This window comes from Chiloscyllium punctatum, chromosome 10, assembly GCF_047496795.1.
Source record: "Chiloscyllium punctatum isolate Juve2018m chromosome 10, sChiPun1.3, whole genome shotgun sequence".
In the NCBI taxonomy this organism is placed as follows: Eukaryota; Metazoa; Chordata; class Chondrichthyes; order Orectolobiformes; family Hemiscylliidae; genus Chiloscyllium; species Chiloscyllium punctatum.
The window spans coordinates 81,703,125-81,723,012 of NC_092748.1; the positions used below are offsets into that span (position 1 = coordinate 81,703,125).

The following is a 19,888-nucleotide window of genomic DNA, read 5'->3' on the forward strand; positions in this document are numbered from 1 at the left end:
GTTGAAGTGTTCTGAGGCAGAAAATGAGGCGTTCTTCCTCCAGGCGTCGGGTGGTGAGGGAGTGGCGGTGAAGGAGGCCCAGGACCTCCACGTCCTCGGCAGAGTGGGAGGGGGAGTTGAAATGTTGGGCCACGTGGCGGTTTGGTTGATTGGTGTGGGTGTCCCGGAGATGTTCCCTAAAGCGCTCTGCTAGGAGGCACCCAGTCTCCCCAATGTAGAGGAGACCGCATTGGGAGCGATGGATACAATAAATGATATTAGTGGATGTGCAGGTAAAACTTTGATGGATGCGGAAGGCTCCTTTAGGGCCTTGGATAGAGGTGAGGGAGGAGGTGTGGGCACAGGTTTTACAGTTCCTGAGGTGGCAGGGGAAAGTGCTAGGATGGGAGGGTGGGTTGTAGGGGGTCGTGGACCTGACCAGGTAGTCACGGAGGGAACAGACTTTGCGGAAGGCGGAAAGAGGCGGGGAGGGAAATATATTCCTGGTGGTGGGGTCTGTTTGGAGGTGGCGGAAGTGTCAGCAGATGATTTGGTTTATGCGAAGGTTGGTAGGGTGGAAGGTGAGCACAAGGGGCGTTCTGTCCTTGTTACAGTTGGAGGGGTGGGGTCTGAGGGCGGAGGTGCGGGATGTGAACAAGATGCGTTGGGGGGCATCTTTAACCACGTGGGAAGGGAAATTGCAGTCTCTAAAGAAGGAGGCCATCTGGTGTGTTCTGTGGTGGAACTGGTCCTCCTGGGAGCAGATACGGTGGAGGCGGAGGAATTGGGAATATGGGATGGCATTTTTGTAAGAGATAGGGTGGGAAGGGGTGTAATCCAGGTAGCTGTGGGAGTCGGTGGGTTTGTAAAAAATGTCAGTGTCAAGTCGGTCGTCATTAATGGAGATGGAGAGGTCCAGGAAGGGGAGGGAGGGGTCAGAGATGGTCCAGGTAAATTTAAGGTCAGGGTGGAATGTGTTGGTGAAGTTGATGAATTGCTCAACCTCCTCGCGGGAGCACGAGGTGGAGCCAATGCAGTCATCAATGTAGCGGAGGAAGAGGTGGGGAGTGGTGCCGGTGTAATTACGAAAGATCAACTGCTCTACATAGCCAACAGAGAGACAGGCATAGCTGGGGCCCATACGTGTGCCCATGGCTACCCCTTTGGTCTGAAGGAAGTGGGAGGATTCAAAGGAGAAATTGTTAAGGGTGAGGACCAGTTCGGCCAAACGAATGAGAGTGTCAGTGGAAGGGTACTGTTGGGGACGTCTGGAGAGGAAAGAACGGAGGGCTTGGAGGTCCTGCTCATGGTGGATGGAGGTATAGAGGGATTGGATATCCATGGTGAAGATGAGGCGTTGGGGGCCGGGGAAACGGAAGTCTTGGAGGAGGTGGAGGGCGTGAGTGGTGTCTCGAACGTATGTGGGGAGTTCCTGGACTAGGGGGGAATAGGACAGTGTCGAGGTAGGTAGAGATGAGTTCAGTGGGGCAGGAGCATGCTGAGACAATGGGTCGGCCAGGGTGGTCAAGCTTGTGGATCTTGGGAAGGAGGTAGAACCGGGCAGTGTGGGGTTCCCGGACTATGAGGTCGGAAGCTGTGGGTGGGAGATCTCCTGAGGTGATGAGGTTCTGTATGGTCTGGGAGATGATGGCTTGGTGATGGGGGGTGGGGTCATGGTCAAGGGGACAGTAGGAAGAGGTATCCTTGAGTTGGCATTTGGCTTCAGCGATGTAGAGGTCTGGGAGCTGGGATCTGGTGTGGGTGTTGAGCTGGGAGTGGGGTCAGAGCCAGTACCTGGAGTGGGTGTGATGGTGGGGGGAATGGGGATAGAGGCATGAGCAGGGGTAATGTTCCCCTCGGGGTTCTGGGGAGTGGGGTCTGTGGGGGGCGTGTCAGCAGAATGCAGGTGAGTGGCGCTGGTGGGGGCAGAAGTGGTGGTGACCTCGGCAGTAGGGGTGGTGGAAGTCACTGAGCACATGGCATCAGCGATGATGTGAGGGACGGAAGTGATGTCACGTGTGATGCATGAGGAATTGAGAGGGGTGGAAGTGGTTGTGGGAGTGGCCATGATGGGGGCGGAAGTGACATCATCAATCAGTGTGGTGGTGGCAGCTGCATCAGCCGCATGGCTCATGGCATCTGAGTAGATTCCGAGGCCAGGGGAATATTCTGGAATGTTTGAGGAGCACTGGTTATGGAGGTGGGTAGATAAAAGTTTGTTGTACTTACAGTTTTTGATGTTTGAGATGGAATTGAAATACTGTTTGTTGAGCATATGAATTCTCCAGAGGATGTAGTACAGAGTGGGTCCTTTGCAATTCTGAGAGAGTGTGGCCCTCAGCTGAGGCAGGGATGACTGTAGAGAAGTTAGGTGCCGGCGCATTGCTGCAAGCGTGGAGCGGAGGATCTTGAAGGAGAACTGTTGCTGGTATTTTTGAATCTGTAGTCTGTACTGTTTGTTCTGTTTGGTTCCGAACTCGGCTGGTTTAAAGGTGGTCCGGAGTCCGTGTGGGATGAGTTGGTTACGGAGGCAAGCACTGAGGAAGCAAATGTGGCTGTGGTAGCGAGTTTGTTTCATGACATGGTTGAAGAGCTTCAGGGCAGAGGAAATGACCTGGGAGTTGCAGTGGGAGAGGGACTCCCTGAGATTCTTGTAGAGAGAAGAGGAAAACTTCTTCAAGGCAGGCATCCTTGCAAGAGGATTCGCAGTAGGGTTAAAATCAACGAGGTAAAAGTAATGACTGCAAATGCTGGAAACCAGATTCTGGATTAGTGGCGCTGGAAGAGCACAGGCAGCATCCAAGGAGCTTCGAAATCGACGTTTCGAGCAAAAGCCCTTCATCAGGAATAAAGGCAGTGAGCCTGAAGCGTGGAGAGATAAGCTAGAGGAGGGTGGGGGTGGGGAGAAAGTAGCATAGAGTACAATGGTGACTGGGGGAGGGGATGAAGGTGAGAGGATTTTTATTTATGTATTCACCTGTAGGATGCAGGCATCGCTAGCATTTATTGCCTGTTCCTAGGTGCCTTTGAGAAGGAGGTGATGAGCTGTCTTCTTGAACCACTGCAGTTCACATGGTTGACCCACATTGCCAATAAAGAGGGAGTTCCAGGATTTTGACCCACAGACAGTGAAGTAACAGTGATATATTTCCAAGTCAGTGATATATTTCCAAGTGGCTTGGAGTTGAACTTGCAGGTGGTGGTGTTCCCAAGTATCTGCTGCCCACGTCATTTTAGATGGAAATGGTTGTGGGTTTGGAAGGTGCTGTCTGAAGGTCTTTGGTGAATTTCTGCACTGCATCTTGTAAATCGTACAAACTGAAGCTGCTGAGAATTAGTGGTGGAAGGAACAGATGTGGCACCAATCTGGCAGGATGATTTGTCTTGGATGCTGTCAAGCTTCTTGAGTGTTGTTGGAGTTGCACTAATCCAGGCAAGTGCAGAGTATTCCATCACACTCCTGACTTGTGCCATGAAGATGGTGAACAGACTTTAGGAGTCAGGATGTGTTACTCACCGCAGTATTCCCATCCTCCTATTTGCTCTTACAGCCACTGTGTTAAGTGGCGAGTCTAGTTGAGTTTCTGGTTAATGGTAACCCCCAGGATGCTGATAGTGGAGAACTCAGTGATAGTAACACCATTGAATTTAAAGGGTTGATAGTCGGATTGCCTCTTACTGGATTGTCTGGCATTTGGGTGTGGATGTTACTCCACTATTTTACTGATGCTCCTTTCCCTTTACTTTGCAAATATAATCAAACAGACATTGCTCAAATAAGACTTTAAAAATTACAGTATTCCCTAATTTGAGAAAGCACAAGAATGCAGAGAACTGCAGACAATCTGGTCAGATGGGAATTTAAAAACAAAGACTGGTCTGAGTACAGCAAGCAAGAGTTAAAAGCACTACATGTAAACTGCTTCATTTCCATAGTGATTACAAAAGAATGGACTAAACTTGTAATTATGGAAAACATTCATTAAAATTAGGTTAAAAAAAATGCTGGTCTTAATTCCAGCATGTCAATTTCGAAATAATGTATCAACAAAATTAGTTGAATTCCCAGTAAGGGTATTTTGTGGAAATAGCTACTTAGCCAAATTAGTGTTGTCAAAATTTTTCATATAATTTATAGTAATTTATGTATGAAACAACAGAATTCTGAAAAATGTAATGGAAAACCAATATAAGTGCTATCCTAGTGATTCACTGTACTACATCTTCATGAAATGACTCCAACCCCTAATAGTGGGAAATATACAAGCACAGATACATCAGATAGACCTATTTGATTAAACTGCTAAATTCAATATGTAGTAAAATGTATTTTTTTGTTATTAGATTGCTGAATAAATTATTCAATTTCCCTTCTAGCAAATGTTAATTGCTCGTTCTTTGTACCATCGATGGAAATTCACGCTACAAACATGAAATTCAGAAAGACTGCAGCTCACATCAACAAATCAACTGGGGGTGGTGGAAGCACAACCTAACTTTCACCCACCCCCACAGGTATGCACCAAGCCCATATACATTCCTATTCAATGTATTCTGAATAATTCAGTGTTTGAAATCATGCAATTCAAAACAAGAGGAATGTACAATGAAAATTGATAGCATAATTCAATAAGGACGACAGGTCTCTTATTTGTCAGCCCCCTACAGTTTCATGATGGATGCGAATTCTAAAATGCCTGAGGGTGCTTTCCAGTAGCAGATACTGTAGCTTAAAGCAGCGGTACCATCCCACTGAGCTAAGTGAATTGAGAGACAATTACAGTAAAGGCTTACGAGATCTTTAGAAGATGCTTTCTAGCCTTAGGTGGAAAACACCACCTAGGACCACTCGCCAAGACTGCTCACATTTTGCAGAGGAAGAGAATCCTGTGGTAGAATTTGGGAGTAGCCCCAAGCTTTCTCAGACAATGAGACCAAATGCTCAATTTATCCAACACAAATTCCTGTGTAATATCAAGATTCAGTATTATAATGCCATTGAATTGGATCGAGCAGACATCTAAACTACTCAGCACATCATTGATGGAATCAGAAATTAAAAGTGCAAATAAATTCATCCACTGATTATTTTCAAACAAAGTTCTCAAACACATTAAAATCTCATTGGATACACAATTGCTGTTTTGTATATATTCAAACTGTCAACATTCAAATTAGTTCAATTTGAGTTGGTAATCTCTAATCTATTGCCATGAAGACAGTTATCTCCTTTAGCTTCTCATGTGGGGAGTATGGTTTTGAGGTACAGCATGGTGTGCCCATTCTGGGCCAGAAGGTCCAATTTTAAAGCAATCAAGAATATTTTGCAGAAAATAGTAAGAATTTAATGAAGTTAATTTCAAGGTGGAGATATAAGATTGGGTTCGTTTTAAAGACCACTTCCAATGTATATAGACGTATAATCAAATCAACCCCAGAATCAAATCCACCCGAATGTGGTCCTGGTTAAAATCAACAGAAATAAATCAATTTAATTCACGCAATGTTATCAGGTGTTGGTTTTTGCTAGTTATTAGATCTCTTTCGACTTTCATTTCTGAAACAGAAATGAGATGTTTGAACTTATAAGAGCAGCTAACATGCAGGCTTCTGACAAATTGCTGTGGAAAAAAAAGTGTGGGTCACCTCACTATTTAGTGGTTTTATAATGCAACAGTGTCAGGATCCCCTTACCTGGCAAATTGCTCCTGCAAAGCTTGCATCTGAGATGTACTAATTTCAGACTCCAGGATAACTTCATGTAATCGCTTTTCAGTCTCAAGCCTTAAACATCGTTCTTCCTCCAATTCATCCGTCAGCTTTTCACACTGGAAAAAGCAGAAATTTCATGGAATTTGTCAAAAGCAAGTTCCAAAATTAACAAACAAATGTAGAAAACCAAAGGATTGTCTCTGAGCATTTATAGTGATATCATTGATTTTACAATTTTAAAAATAAAAGAATTAATATATATCTTTTATTAGTATGACTTGAATAGAATTCTAGAAGGAATTCACACAAAAGGTGCTGTGCTGTTAATGGGATGTTCTTCAAGGATGTAAGAAACAGCAAAAGTTTTATATAGGTTAAGAAGAAATCCTCACACAGCTCATTGTTTGCAAATAAAGGTATTTGGTTTGAATCAATCGTAACCAGTATTAGGCATTAATCTGTGGAGAAAGTTTAAACTTCTTCCTTACCACAAAGGATACAGAGCATGTTACTGGGCAACAATTATAAGAATACAAGAACATAACAATTGAAAGCAGCAATAGGGTATTTGGTCTCTCAAACCTGCTCCGGCACTCAGTAAGACTAATGCATTGATTGTGAGCTTAGCTTTCTTTCATGCTTACCCATATCGCTTGATCTAAAATCTGTCTAATTTGGCCTTGAATGCAATCAATAGTGCAGTATCTTGTACTCAATCAGGAAGAGAATTCCAAACATTAACAACCCTCAGAAGAAATTCCTCTTCATGTCTACTTTAAATCAAGATGAGATTATAGGAAAATTGATCAATATAATACAAGATTGTAACCAGCAGCAAAGGGAATACAATCTGTACAAAATTAAGCAACCCTTTTTCTTCTCATTTGGAAGACAGATAAAGCACTAGAGAGATTTAAAAAATTAACATTTCTTACCAACAAGACAATTCTAAATCAACACTGTCATGACCCAGAGTAAAGTGGACATTTTTAACTTGTTATTCCAAGATGTGCTTTGGGAAAAAGAGGGTTGGTATGGCCAAAAATGGCTACCAATGTAAACTAATTGGTTGTCTGGTTGAGAGAGAGATTAAGAACCCCATGAAATCTCACACCTATGGATAAAATAAGAAATTCAAACAATGGCTCTTCAAATGGAAGAAGAAGCAAGTCAAAAGAGACGAGGCTATGATCTCGTGACTATAAATATAATGAGGACTGATGACCCCTGTTTGACAGCTAGCCACCCTAACATATTATCTCCCAAACTGCAGGCAAATGTTTTGAGACTGGCGTTAAAAAGTGCATTTCAACTTTACTGGAATACACTGGGGAACTGAATGCTCTTCTGTGTACCAGCACAGATGGTATTAATCAGTCCACTATTAGTGGCTATTCTATCAGTTACCAAGAATTGGTATGCTGTGAAGGTCACAGTGGAAGAGCTATTCCTGAATTATGAGTTGCAGGTAAAGACTCTCTCTCATTCAGAGCTGGGAATCAGTTTTTTAAAAAAATAGGGCAACAAGAGGACTCACTCTCACCCCAAATGCTGGAAGATTACAAATTCTTCTCACATTTAATGATTAATAAGCTCATTCTTTTTGTTGATTCGACAAAGTCTGGTTTAATTGGCTCCTTTTAAAACATAACCTTAAAGAGGTGTGAGAGAAAGGTTTCAGGAAACAGTTCATGTCTCCACACCCAGGAACTTCACAATTTAAGGCATTTTGAACTGTAACAAATTGGAGAAAACTTCACTGGGGTCTGATCATAGCATCACTGACCACACTCTAAAGTTTACTTTTTGACCCAAGAATGTTATTTATTTTCTAATCCCCTGCTGCTTTTTCATGCAATCTTGTTCTTTTTCAGCATGAATGTCTTAGTCAATATTAAACTGCAATACTGACTGGAGATGCCCATCTCTAGGGTATAATTCTCTATTAATTTCCATTCACTACCGCAAGGATTTACCCTCCAGAAAAATGCCTCCTACGGCAGGTTTAAACTACTACATTGAGGTCCACAAGGGAAATATCTGCAGATCAAGTGATTCAGGCCCTCATATAGGAATCTGTGAGAATAGAGTAGGACTGATGTCAGACTCCAAAATAGGAGTTGAGGAGAAAAGTTTGAATTAGAACTATAAAAGCAATGTAAATGAACACAGTTCCAGTTACAGCATAAAACTTCAGAATGTACATGATAATGTGGGTCAAATAAAAATTCAGATAAGTATTAAACTTTTTTTTTTTCTGAAGTATCTCTTCCTTCTAAATGCTTCAGATTTTCCAATTCCCTGGTCAGCAATGCAAGCAGGTAAATTACTCCAGAGTCTTTGCCAGTTTTACAACTGAATATAATTTTAGAAGCTGCATTAATAGCGTTATAAATTTTCTTGCTGTCTTGCAGTCAATATTTAGCCTTCACAATGTCTCAAATGTTATCATCCATATCTAACCCTCAGCATATTGTATTCTCCTTCATATGAAGTGAATGATTCTACTCAAACAAATGCACAAAATCCTGCTTAATTACTTCAACATTTTTTTTTGTTTTTGAAGCAGAACAATTTGGATATGCTAATTATTTCTTTTCCCAATGGCTCTAAGGCAGGATCTATGCAACAATAAAACAAACATTATTCTGGACAGGTTCACAAAATCCATAATTATGTGTTAATCACAAATAACCATTTACGTAATCCATTCCTACATGAGATTAAGACGTTGTCATGTTCTTACCAATTCAACCAGGTTACTATCATGGTTATTTATTAGGTGACAACGTAATTGTACAACTGTCAAAAGCTGATCAGAAATATAATGTTATCCAAGTCAGTTACCTTCTTCCTACACTTCTCATGAATATGTGAGAGATAACTTACAACCTTCTCACCTAAACACCAGTGAATGGAAGAGGACAATCAGTTGAGCACCTTGAATAATTGTCACGCAGGCCATCAAATGGGGGATCCAACAATTATAGCCACAACATAGTCCTGTGCTGGTTACTGGACCTTCCGCTCCACCCCTTTCGACCCATCAGTTTGACCATTGCAATTCTTAAGGACAAATCTATGGATTATATTGTTGCACCAAGCTAGCAACCTTAAAAAGAACTGGTGCAAGTTAGTTAAATTATCCTAAAGCCTAATTTTAAAAAAAAACATTTGCAGTGCTAGGATGAACATAACTCTTCTTGCTCAAATCTTCTTCCTCCACTAATGCAGGATCAGTTCTCCTCATTTGCCTGTATACGATATAAAAGTTACAAGTTAATATGATCTGAAGAACGCTTGAAACCTCATGGAATGAAGGGACAGATGATGACTGTTAAGAATTAATTGAGTGTGAATTAGTAGTCTAAATTTGGGGAGCTGATAATCAGTAAAAACAATAGAAGCCAATTGATTTCTAACCTTCAAAACTAGAAAGTCACAGGACAATGCTCATTGAAACCTGCAGTTGAGTAGCTGAACAAAAATGAAAAGTGAATCAGAAAACATCTTGGCGAAGTGACCAACTACCCACGTGATATCTATTATCGGTACGGATTAGAAATGCCCAAAATCATATTGGAAACTGGGCAGCATTTGTTTCCTTCTTTTGCATATAAAGTACTAAATCTCTACATCCATTTCCAGTCAAACAACTGGCTCAATACAAATTCAAGATTGGTAATACTTGTATCGAATCGGTGTTTGGGACTGGAAAAGAATACCTTAATTATTTATCACATATGTAAAGCAATAATAGCTTTAAAATAATCCAATACATTTTAAATCTAGACTGCAGAAAATCTCAGATATTCAAGTAATTATTGTTACTGGCTATATTTTTATTTATTCATTGTTAATCTGAGTACAAGCTTCAAAATGAATGAAGATTTTGCTGTTGGGGTTGAAGTTTCTTGCTGAGACTGCATCTGATTTCATAAGAATGCTTGTTTTCTGTAGTAGTCATGATTTGGAGATGCCGGTGTTGGACTGGGGCGTACAAAGTTAAAAATCACACTACACCAGGTTATAGTCCAACAGGTTTAATTGGAAGCTAGTATGCTGTAGTCTGTATAACATTTGACATGTTGAACATATCACAGATGAAAACCTTCTCGATAGGTCACTTAAATAATCAATAGTGATTTGGAGAAGATATTAATTTAAACACTTGCTGCTTTACTTCCAAGATAACCTCACACATCAAGTACTTAAAGAACATTCAAAGTTTGTGAGAAGATTTGTAGCTCGGGTGCTCATTGTTGTGGTTCTGTTCGCCGAGCTGGGAATTTGTGTTGCAGACGTTTCGTCCCCTGTCTAGGTGACATCCTCAGTGTTTGTCTCTGCCACTTCCAGTTGTCAGTTCCAGCTGTCCGTTGGAGTGGTCAGTATTTTGGGTCCAGGTCGATGTGCTTACTGATTGAATCTGTGGATGAGTGCCATGCCTCTAGGGATTCCCTGGCTGTTCTCTGTTTGGCTTGTCCTATGATAATAGTGTTGTCCCAGTAAAACTCATGTTGCTTGTCATCTGCATGTGTGGCTACTAGGGATAGCTGGTCATGTCGTTTTGTGGCTAGTTGGTGTTCAAGGATGTGGATCATTAGCTGTCTTCCTGTTTGTCCTATGTAGTGTGTCCTATGTAGCCAAAAACGGATACCCACGCAATTTCATCAACAGATGCCTAAGGGAAAGACAACGGAATGAGGACATGCCGCAACCCAAAGGAATAGCCACACTACCATACATCAAGAACATTTCTGAACTGACAGCCAGACTACTACAACCACTAGGACTCATAACAGCACACAAACCAACAGCCACTCTCAGACAACAACTCACCAGAACGAAGGACCCGATACCCAGCATGAGCAAAACCAATGTAGTGTACAAAATCCCATGCAAGGACTGCACAAAACACTACATAGGACAAACAGGAAGACAGCTTACGATCCGTATCCATGAACACTAACTAGCCACGAAACAACATGACCAGCTATCCTTAGTAGCCACGCACACAGATGACAAGCAACATGAGTTCGACTGGGACAACGCTACTATTATAGGACAAGCCAAACAGAGAACAGCCAGGGAATTCCGAAAGGCACGAAATCCACAGATCCAATCAATAAGCACATCGACCTGGACCCAATATAACCGACCACTGCAACGGGCAGCTGGAACTGACAACCGGAAGCGGCAGAGACAAACCACTATAAATGCCAGAGGAAACATCACAGAAGCGCTTCACAGGAGGCTCCCAAGCACTGAGGATGTCACCTAGACAGGGGACGAAACGTCTGCAACACAAATTCCCAGCTCGGCGAACAGAACCACAACAACTTAAAAAACAAATTAATTGTTATGCAAAGAATTGTTTTCCCACAACATTATAAAATTTTCCTTTCCAGTGACTTATCAATATGTGGTGAAAGATGTTTTGTGCCTGGCTGAACAATATGTGTTGTTCAAATATCAATTACATGTTTAGAAACTCAAAAAAAGGATTTCACTTGTTATTTTTCCACTCTTTCTTTATTAGTGCTGCCTAGCATCTAAACATGGTTGGGTGAGGTACACAGGGAAGGGAGGGTCAGGTAAGTTGGAGGCAAGGACAGGGGGAGTTAAAGCACCGAGCCCATCCATGTTCCCCATCATCCACAAATAGGATGGATCAAGGCCCATCCCGACTCAAGTATTTGAGTCATAGAGACATACAGCAACGAAAAACAGACCCTTTGGTCCAACTCACCCATGCTGACCAGATATCCCAACCCAATTTAGTCCCATCTGACAGCACCCAGCCCATATCATTCAAAACTGTTCTGATTCGTATACCCATCCAGAGCCTTTTAAATGTTGCAATTGTACCAGCCTCCACCACGACCTATGGAAGCTCATTCCACCCTCTGCATTAAAAAGTTGCCCTTAGGTCTCTTTAACATGTTGCCTCTCTCACCTTAAGCCTTCTCGTTCTGGACACCCCACCCCAGGGCAAAGACCTTCGCTATTTATCCTATCCATGCCCCTCATGATTTTATAAACTTATATAGGATCACCCCTCAGCCTCCAATGCTCCAGGGAAAATAGCCCCTGCCTATTCAACCTCTTCCTATAGCTCCAATCCTCCAACCCTGGCACCATCCTTGTAAATCTTTTCTGAACCCTTCAAGTTTCACAATATCCGTCCAAGAGGAAGGAGACCAGAACTGCACGCAATATTCCAACAGTGGCCTAAACAAAGTCATGTACAGCTGCAACATGACCTCCCAACTCCTCTACTCAATACTCTGACCAATAAATGAAAGCATACCAAACGCCTTCTTCACTATCCTATCTACTCGTGACTCAATTTTCAAGGAGTTATGAACCTGCACTCCAAGGTTTCTTTATTACTCCTTAGGACCTTACCATTAAGTGTATAAGTCCTGCTAAGATTTGCTTTCCCAAAATGCATTTATCTAAATTAAACTCCATCTACCACTCCTCAGCCCATTGGCCTATCTGATCAAGATCCCGTTGTAATCTGAGATAACCCTCTTCGCTGCCCACTACACCTCCAATTTTGGTGTCATCTGCAAGCTTACTAACTATACCTCTTATGCTCGCATCCAAATCATGTATATACAAATATTGACCAAATATTGAAAAGTAGTGGACCCAGCACCAATCCTTGTGGCACTCCACTGGTCATAGGCCTCCAGTCTGAGAAACAACCCTCCACCACCACCCCCTGTCTTCAATCTTCACGCCATTCTGTATCCAAATGGCTAGTTCTCCCAGTATTCCATGAAATCTAACCTTGCTAACCAGTCTCCCATGAAATCTAACCTTGCTAACCAGTCTCCCATTTTGTTGAATGCCTGACTGAAGTCCACATAGATCACATCTACCACTCTGCCCTCAACAATCCTCTTTGTTACTTCTTCAAAAAACTCAATCAAGTTTGCAAGACATGATTTTCCATGCACAAAGTCATGTTGACTATCCCAAATCGGTCCTTGCCTTTCCAAATACATGTACATCATGTCCCTCAGGAATCCCTCCAACAACTTGCCCAAAACCAATGTTAAGCTCACCTGTCTATAGTTCCCTGGCTTATCCATACCACCTTCCTTAAATAGTGGCACCACATTAGCCAACCTCCAGTGTTCTGGCAACTCACCTGTGACTATTGATGATACAAGGGGCCCAACAATCACTTTCCTAGCTTCCCAGAGTTCTAGGGTACACCTGATCAGGTCCTGGGGATGTATCCACTTTTATGTGTTTCAAGACAACCATCACTTCCTCCCCTCTAATGTGGATATTTTTCAAGATGTCACCATCTATTTCCCTACATTCTATATCTTCTATGTCCTTTTCCACAGTAAACACTGATGCAAAGTTAGTGAGTTTTGAAAAGATTTGTAGCTCAGGTTGAGGTTGTGGATGTAGGTTTGCTTGCTGAGCTTGCAGGTTCATTTCCAGACATTTCATTACCTTACTAGGTAACATCTTAAGTGGGCCTCAAGCGAAACATTGCTGAAAATTCCAGCTTTCTATTTATGTGTTTGGGTTTCTTTGGGTTGGTAATGTCATTTCCTGTGGTGATGTCACTTCGTGTTCCTTTGCTCAGGGAGTGGTAGATGGGGTCTAACTCGATGTGTTTGTTGATAGAGTTCTGGTTGGAATGCCATACTTCTAGGAATTGTTGTGCGTGTCTTAGTTTGGCTTGTCATAGGATGGATGTGTTGTCCCAGTCGAATTGGTGTCCTTCCTCATCCATATGTAAGGATACTCATGAGAAACGGTCATGTCTTTTTGTGGCTAGTTGATGTTCATGTATCCTGGTGGCTAGGTTTCTGTCTGTTTATCCAATGTAGTGTTTGTTACAGTCCTTGCACGTTATTTTGTAAATGACATTGGTTTTGCTTGTTGTCTGTATAGGGTCTTTCAAGTTCATTAGTTGCTGTTTTAGTGTGTTGGTATGTTTGTGGGTGACCATGATGCCAAGGGGTCTGAGTAGTCTGGCAGTCATTTCAGTGATGACTTTGATGTCAGGGAGAGTGGCTAGGGTCCCTGATATTGGATGTAGTAATGCAGAGACTTGAGCAAACAGCTCTGCTAACCATCTAGCCCAAATGTTGGGTCCGCTATGTGGATGACAACTTTGTCATCACAAAACAAAATAAATTAGAAGAAACATAGAACATAGAACATAGAACATAGAACAATACAGCACAGAACAGGCCCTTCGGCCCACGATGTTGTGCCGAACTTCTATCCTAGATTAAGCACCCATCCATGTACCTATCCAAATGCCGCTTAAAGGTCGCCAATGAATCTGACTCTACCACTCCCTCGGGCAGCGCATTCCATGCCCCCACCACTCTCTGGGTAAAAAACCCACACCTGAAATCTCCCCTATACCTTCCACCCTTCACCTTAAATTTATGTCCCCTTGTAACACTCTGTTGTACCCGGGGAAAAAGTTTCTGACTGTCTACTCTATCTATTCCTCTGATCATCTTATAAACCTCTATCAAGTCACCCCTCATCCTTCGCCGTTCCAACGAGAAAAGGCCGAGAACTCTCAACCTATCCTCGTACGACCTACTCTCCATTCCAGGCAACATCCTGGTAAATCTTCTCTGCACCCTCTCCAAAGCTTCCACATCTTTCCTAAAGTGAGGCGACCAGAACTGCACACAGTACTCCAAATGTGGCCTAACCAAAGTCCTGTACAGCTGCAACATCACCTCACGACTCTTGAATTCAATCCCTCTGCTAATGAACGATAATACTCCATAGGCCTTCTTACAAACTCTATCCACCTGAGTGGCAACCTTCAAAGATCTATGTACATAGACCCCAAGATCCCTCTGTTCCTCCACCTGACCAAGAACCCTACCATTAACCCTGTATTCCGCATTCTTATTTGTTCTTCCAAAATGGACAACCTCACACTTGGCAGGGTTGAACTCCATCTGCCACTCCTCAGCCCAGCTCTGCATCATATCTAAGTCCCTCTGCAGCCGACAACAGCCCTCCTCACTGTCCACAACTCCACCTATCTTTGTATCATCTGCAAATTTACTGACCCACCCTTCGACTCCCTCATCTAAGTCATTAATAAAAATTACAAACAGCAGAGGACCCAGAACTGATCCCTGCGGAACTCCACTTGTAACTGGACTCCATGCTGAATATTTACCATCTACCACCACTCTCTGACTTCGACCGGTTAGCCAGTTTTCTATCCAATTGGCCAAATTTACCTCTATCCCATGCCTCCTGACTTTCCGCATAAGCCTACCATGGGGAACCTTATCAAATGCCTTACTAAAATCCATGTACACTACATCCACTGCTCTACCCTCATCCACATGCTTGGTCACCTCCTCGAAGAATTCAATAAGACTTGTAGGGCAAGACCTACCCTTCACAAATCCGTGCTGGCTGTCCCTAATCAAGCAGTGTCTTTCCAGATACTCGTAAATCCTATCCCTCAGTACCCTTTCCATTACTTTGCCTACCACAGAAGTAAGACTAACTGGCCTGTAATTCCCGGGGTTATCCCTATTCCCTTTTTTGAACAGGGGCACAACATTCGCTACTCTCCAGTCCCCTGGTACCACCCCAGTTGCCAGTGAAGACGAGAAGATCATTGCCAACGGTACTGCAATTTCCTCTCTTGCTTCCCACATAATCCTAGGATATATCCCATCAGGCCCGGGGGACTTGTCTATCCTCAAGTTGTTCAAAATGTCCAACACATCTTCCTTCCTAACAGGTATCTCTTCTAGCTTATCAGTCCGTTTCACACTCTCCTCTTCAACAAATACGGTCCCTCTCGTTCGTAAATACTGAAGAGAAGTACTTGTTCAAGACCTCTCCTATCTCTTCCGACTCAATACACAGTCTCCCACCACTGTCCTTGATCGGACCTACCCTCGTTCTCGTCATTCTCAGGTTTCTCACATATGCATAGAATGCCTTGGGGTTATCCTTGATCCTATCCGCCAGGGATTTTTCATGCCCTCTCTTAGCTCTCCTAATCTCTTTCTTCAGGTCCCTTCTGGCTATCCTGTATCCCTCCACTGCTCTGTCTGAACCTTGTTTCCTCAACCTTATGTAAGCCTCCTTCTTCCTCTTTACTAGACATTCAACCTCCCTCGTCAACCAAGGCTCCCTCACACGACCATTTCTTTCCTGCCTGATCGGTACATACATATCAAGGACACGTCGTATCTGCTCCTTGAAAAAGTCCCACATTTCCACCACATCCTTCCCTGACAGCCTATGCTCCCAACGTATGCTCCTTAAAGAACATAAATAATACCCTTCCTGGCATAAAGTTCACTAAAGAGGAGGAAAACAACAACAAACTGCCATTCCTAGATGTCACAGTAGAGTGAACAGCCAATGGGGAACTTCAAACCAGCGCCCTCAGGGAAACAACACATATGGACCAAATATTGAACTACAGAAGCAATCATCCCAACACCCACAAACGAAGCTGCATCAGAACATTATTTCCAAGAGCCAACACACACTGCAGCACAGAGGAACTACACAGAGCAGAGGAATATCACCTATTCAAAAAGAAGGGGTACCCAATGAACATAGTTATTTCTCAGCAACAAGCCCAAACAAGCAGACAAAACACGTCCAGAAACCCGAGCCACTCTCTCCTACATCAAAGACACCTCGGAAATGATGTCTTTTACAAAGTAACGTGCAAGGACTGTAACAAACACTGCATTAGACAAACAGACAGTAAACTAGCTACCAGGATACATGAACACCAACTGGCCACAAAAAGACATGACCGTCTTTTTCACTAGTATCCTTACATACGGATGAGGAAGGATACCACTTCAACTGGGACAACACATCCATCCCCTGACAAGCCAAACTAAGACACACACGAGAATTCCTAGAAGAATGGCATTCCAACCAGAACTCTATCAACAAACACATCAATTTAGACCCCATCTACCACCCCCTGAGAAAAGGGACCGGAAGTGATCTCAGCACAGGAAATAATATCACCACAGAAAATGACATCACCAACCCAAAGAAACCCAAACATATAAATAGAAAGCAGGAATTTTCAGCAGTGCTTCACCGGAGGTCCACAACATCTAGGAATGAACCTCAAGATCAGCAAGCAAAACTACATCCAAAACTGATGCAAAATACTAGTTTAGTATCTCCCCCACCTCATGTGGCTCCACACAAAGACCGCCTTGCAGATCTTTGATGGGCTCTATTCTCTCCATAGTTACCCTTTTGTCCTTAATGTATTTGTAAAAACCCTTTGGATTCTCCTTAACACTACTTGCCAAAGCTATCTCATGTCCCCTTTTTGCCCTCCTGATTTCCCTCTTAAATATACTCCTACTGCCTTTATACTCTAAGGATTCACTCGATCTATCCTATCTGTACCTGACATATGCTTCCTTCTTTTTCTTAACCAAAACCTTAATTTCTTCAGTCATCCATCATTCCCTATACCTACCAGCCTTTCCTTTCACCCTAACAGGAACGTACTTTCTCTGGACTCTCATTAGATAATTTCTGAAGGATTCCAATTTTCTAGCCATCCCTTTACCTGCGAACATCTGCCCCCAATCAGCCTTTGAAAGTTCATGCCTAACACCATCAAAATTAGCCTTTCTCCAATTTAGAACTTCAACTTTTCGATCTGGTCTATCCTTTTCCATCACTATTTTAAAACTATGGTCGCTGGCCCCAAAGTGCTCCCCCACTGACACCTTAGTCACCTGCCCTGCCTTATTTCCCTAGAGTAGGTCAAGCTTTGCACCTTCTCTAGTGGGTACATCCACATACTGAATCAGAAAATTTTCTTGTACATGCATAGCAAATCCTTCTCCATCTAAACCCTTCACACCATGGCAGTCCCAGTCTATGCTTGGAAAATTAAAACCCCTACCTCTTTCTGCCATTTCCTGGGAGGGAAAATATTTCAACAGATCTTCTGAACTTTAAATAGTCACACAGATCGATGACTTAGGCATTTTGCAACTTTGTCATTTTGCTTTTTGGATATTTTTAAAACATTGTGATTGTATTAAATAATGGTTTAAAGGTGGCTTTCACATAAAACGTTTTCATAGGGTCATACAATATGGATACAGAACCTTCAGTCCAACTCATCCATGCCAACCAGATTTTATAAACTGAACTAGCCCCATTTGCTTGTGGTTGACCCATATCCCTCTGAACCTTTCCTATTCATGCACCTCTCCCAATGTTTTACATGTTGAAATTGTACTAGCTTCCATCATTTCTTCTAGCAGCTCATTCCATATATGCACCATCCTCTGCATGAAAACGTTGCCTCTTAGGTCCCTTTTAAATCTTTCCCCTCTCACCTTAAACCTATGCCCTCTAGTTTTGGACTGCCACCCCGGGGAATATACCTTGGCTATTCACACTATACATGCCCCTTATGATTTTTATAAACCTCTATAAGGTCACCCCTCAGCCTCCAACACTCCATGGAAAATAGCCCCAGCATATCCAGCTTCTCCTTATAACTCAACCCCTTCAGTCCCAGCAACATTCTTGTAAATGTTTTTCTGTACTCTTTCTCATTTAAACAATATCCTTCCAACAGCAGGACAACCAGATTTTAATGCAGTATTCTAAAAGTAGCCTCAATGTCTTATACATCACAACATGACGTCCCAATGCTTATACTCAATGCCCTGACCAATGAAGGCAAGCAGTCCAAATGCCCTCTTTACCACCCTGTCTAATTGCAATGCCCCTTTCAAAGAACTAGGTACCTGCACCCCCAGGGTCCCTATATTCCATAACATTCCCCATGGCCGTATCATTAACTGTACAAGTCCTCCCCTGATTTCCCTTACTAAAATGAAACACTTTAAAGTTATCTAAATTAAACTCTATCTGCCACTTCTTGGCCCACTAGCTCATCTGATCAAGATCCTGTTGTACTCCGATAACCTTCCTCACTGTCCACTACACCACCAATTTTGGTGTCACCTGCAAACTTACTGACCTGACCTCCTATATTCTGATCCAAATCGTTGATATAAATGATGGACAACAATGGACTCAGAACTGATCCTTGCACACACACTGCCGGTCACAGGCCTCCAGTCAGGATTTCAATTCTCTACCACCACCCTTTCTTCTGCCATTAAGCTAATCTTGAATCGATTGGCTCTCTCCATGGATCCCATGTGAACTTGAACAATTAATTTAAGCACTCCTTGTATGAATAGTATTATTAATATTAAATCAATTCTCAGAAAATATTTCATGATGAGTAAAATTATCAAAGAAATGAGTAAATACTTGATAATATAAGTATCAACAGTTTATAGAATGTATTTTAAACTATTTAATTTGTAGGGCTTTTAAATAGAATATAATTGAATTTCTGATATGTTGTCAGTTTATTTTGTTTTAGTGTTATTTCATTTCATGTCATTTTCTTTGTGTCATTAACATAATTTACAGAGAGTAGATGTGATTCAGATAATAAATCCCTTGGCTTGTTTTTGACGATAAGGTGAACTTGCCATCAATTTGTGTCAACAGAAATGAATGACTCCACATATTTCAACAGAAATAAATAGGAATGAACAAAGTAATTCAGATTACTAATGAAGGCATTAAAAAGTTCTCAGTCACCAACAGTGATCACACCTCAAAATTTCTTCACCAGACAACTTGAGGTCACAAAACACGAGCACAAGTATTACCTACCATCAATTTCATGCTCGGGAATCTCACTTCTCCAAAAACAATGTGTTATTTGTCAACCCAAGCCTGGATACCCTCCAGATCTTGTTACATATTAGACACAGATGCTTCAGTATCTGAGACTGGTACTAAATGTTGTGCAATCATCAGCGAACAGCCCCACCTCTTACATTATGATGGGGGGGGGGAAGGTGTTTGATGAAGCAGCTGAAGTTGATTGGGTCTAGGAACTCCTGCAGAGATGTCCTAGAGCTGAGATGAATGACTTCCAATGGTGACCATCTTCCTTTGTGCCTGGTATCACTCCAACTAGCAGAGTCTATCTTGATTCCTATGAATTCCAGCTTTGCTCGGGCTCCTTGATATCGTATTCAGTGAATAAGGCCTTGATGCCAATCCCTGTCACTCTCACCTCACCTCTGGAAATCAACTCTTTTGTCCATGTTTAAAGCAA

At 42.4% G+C, this 19,888-nt stretch overlaps 1 protein-coding gene across 8 annotated transcripts in view; it reads right to left on the minus strand.

Moving 5' to 3' along the window:
* The window catches only part of nckap5l (NCK-associated protein 5-like), a 753,060-nt gene that overhangs the window by 392,615 nt on the left and 340,557 nt on the right, over nt 1-19,888 (minus strand). For all 8 annotated transcript variants that reach the window (XM_072579642.1, XM_072579644.1, XM_072579641.1 and 5 more), the window contains one exon: nt 5,674-5,807. In XM_072579642.1, the coding sequence (XP_072435743.1) occupies nt 5,674-5,807 (134 nt within the window). The remainder of the gene's footprint in view (nt 1-5,673; nt 5,808-19,888) is intronic.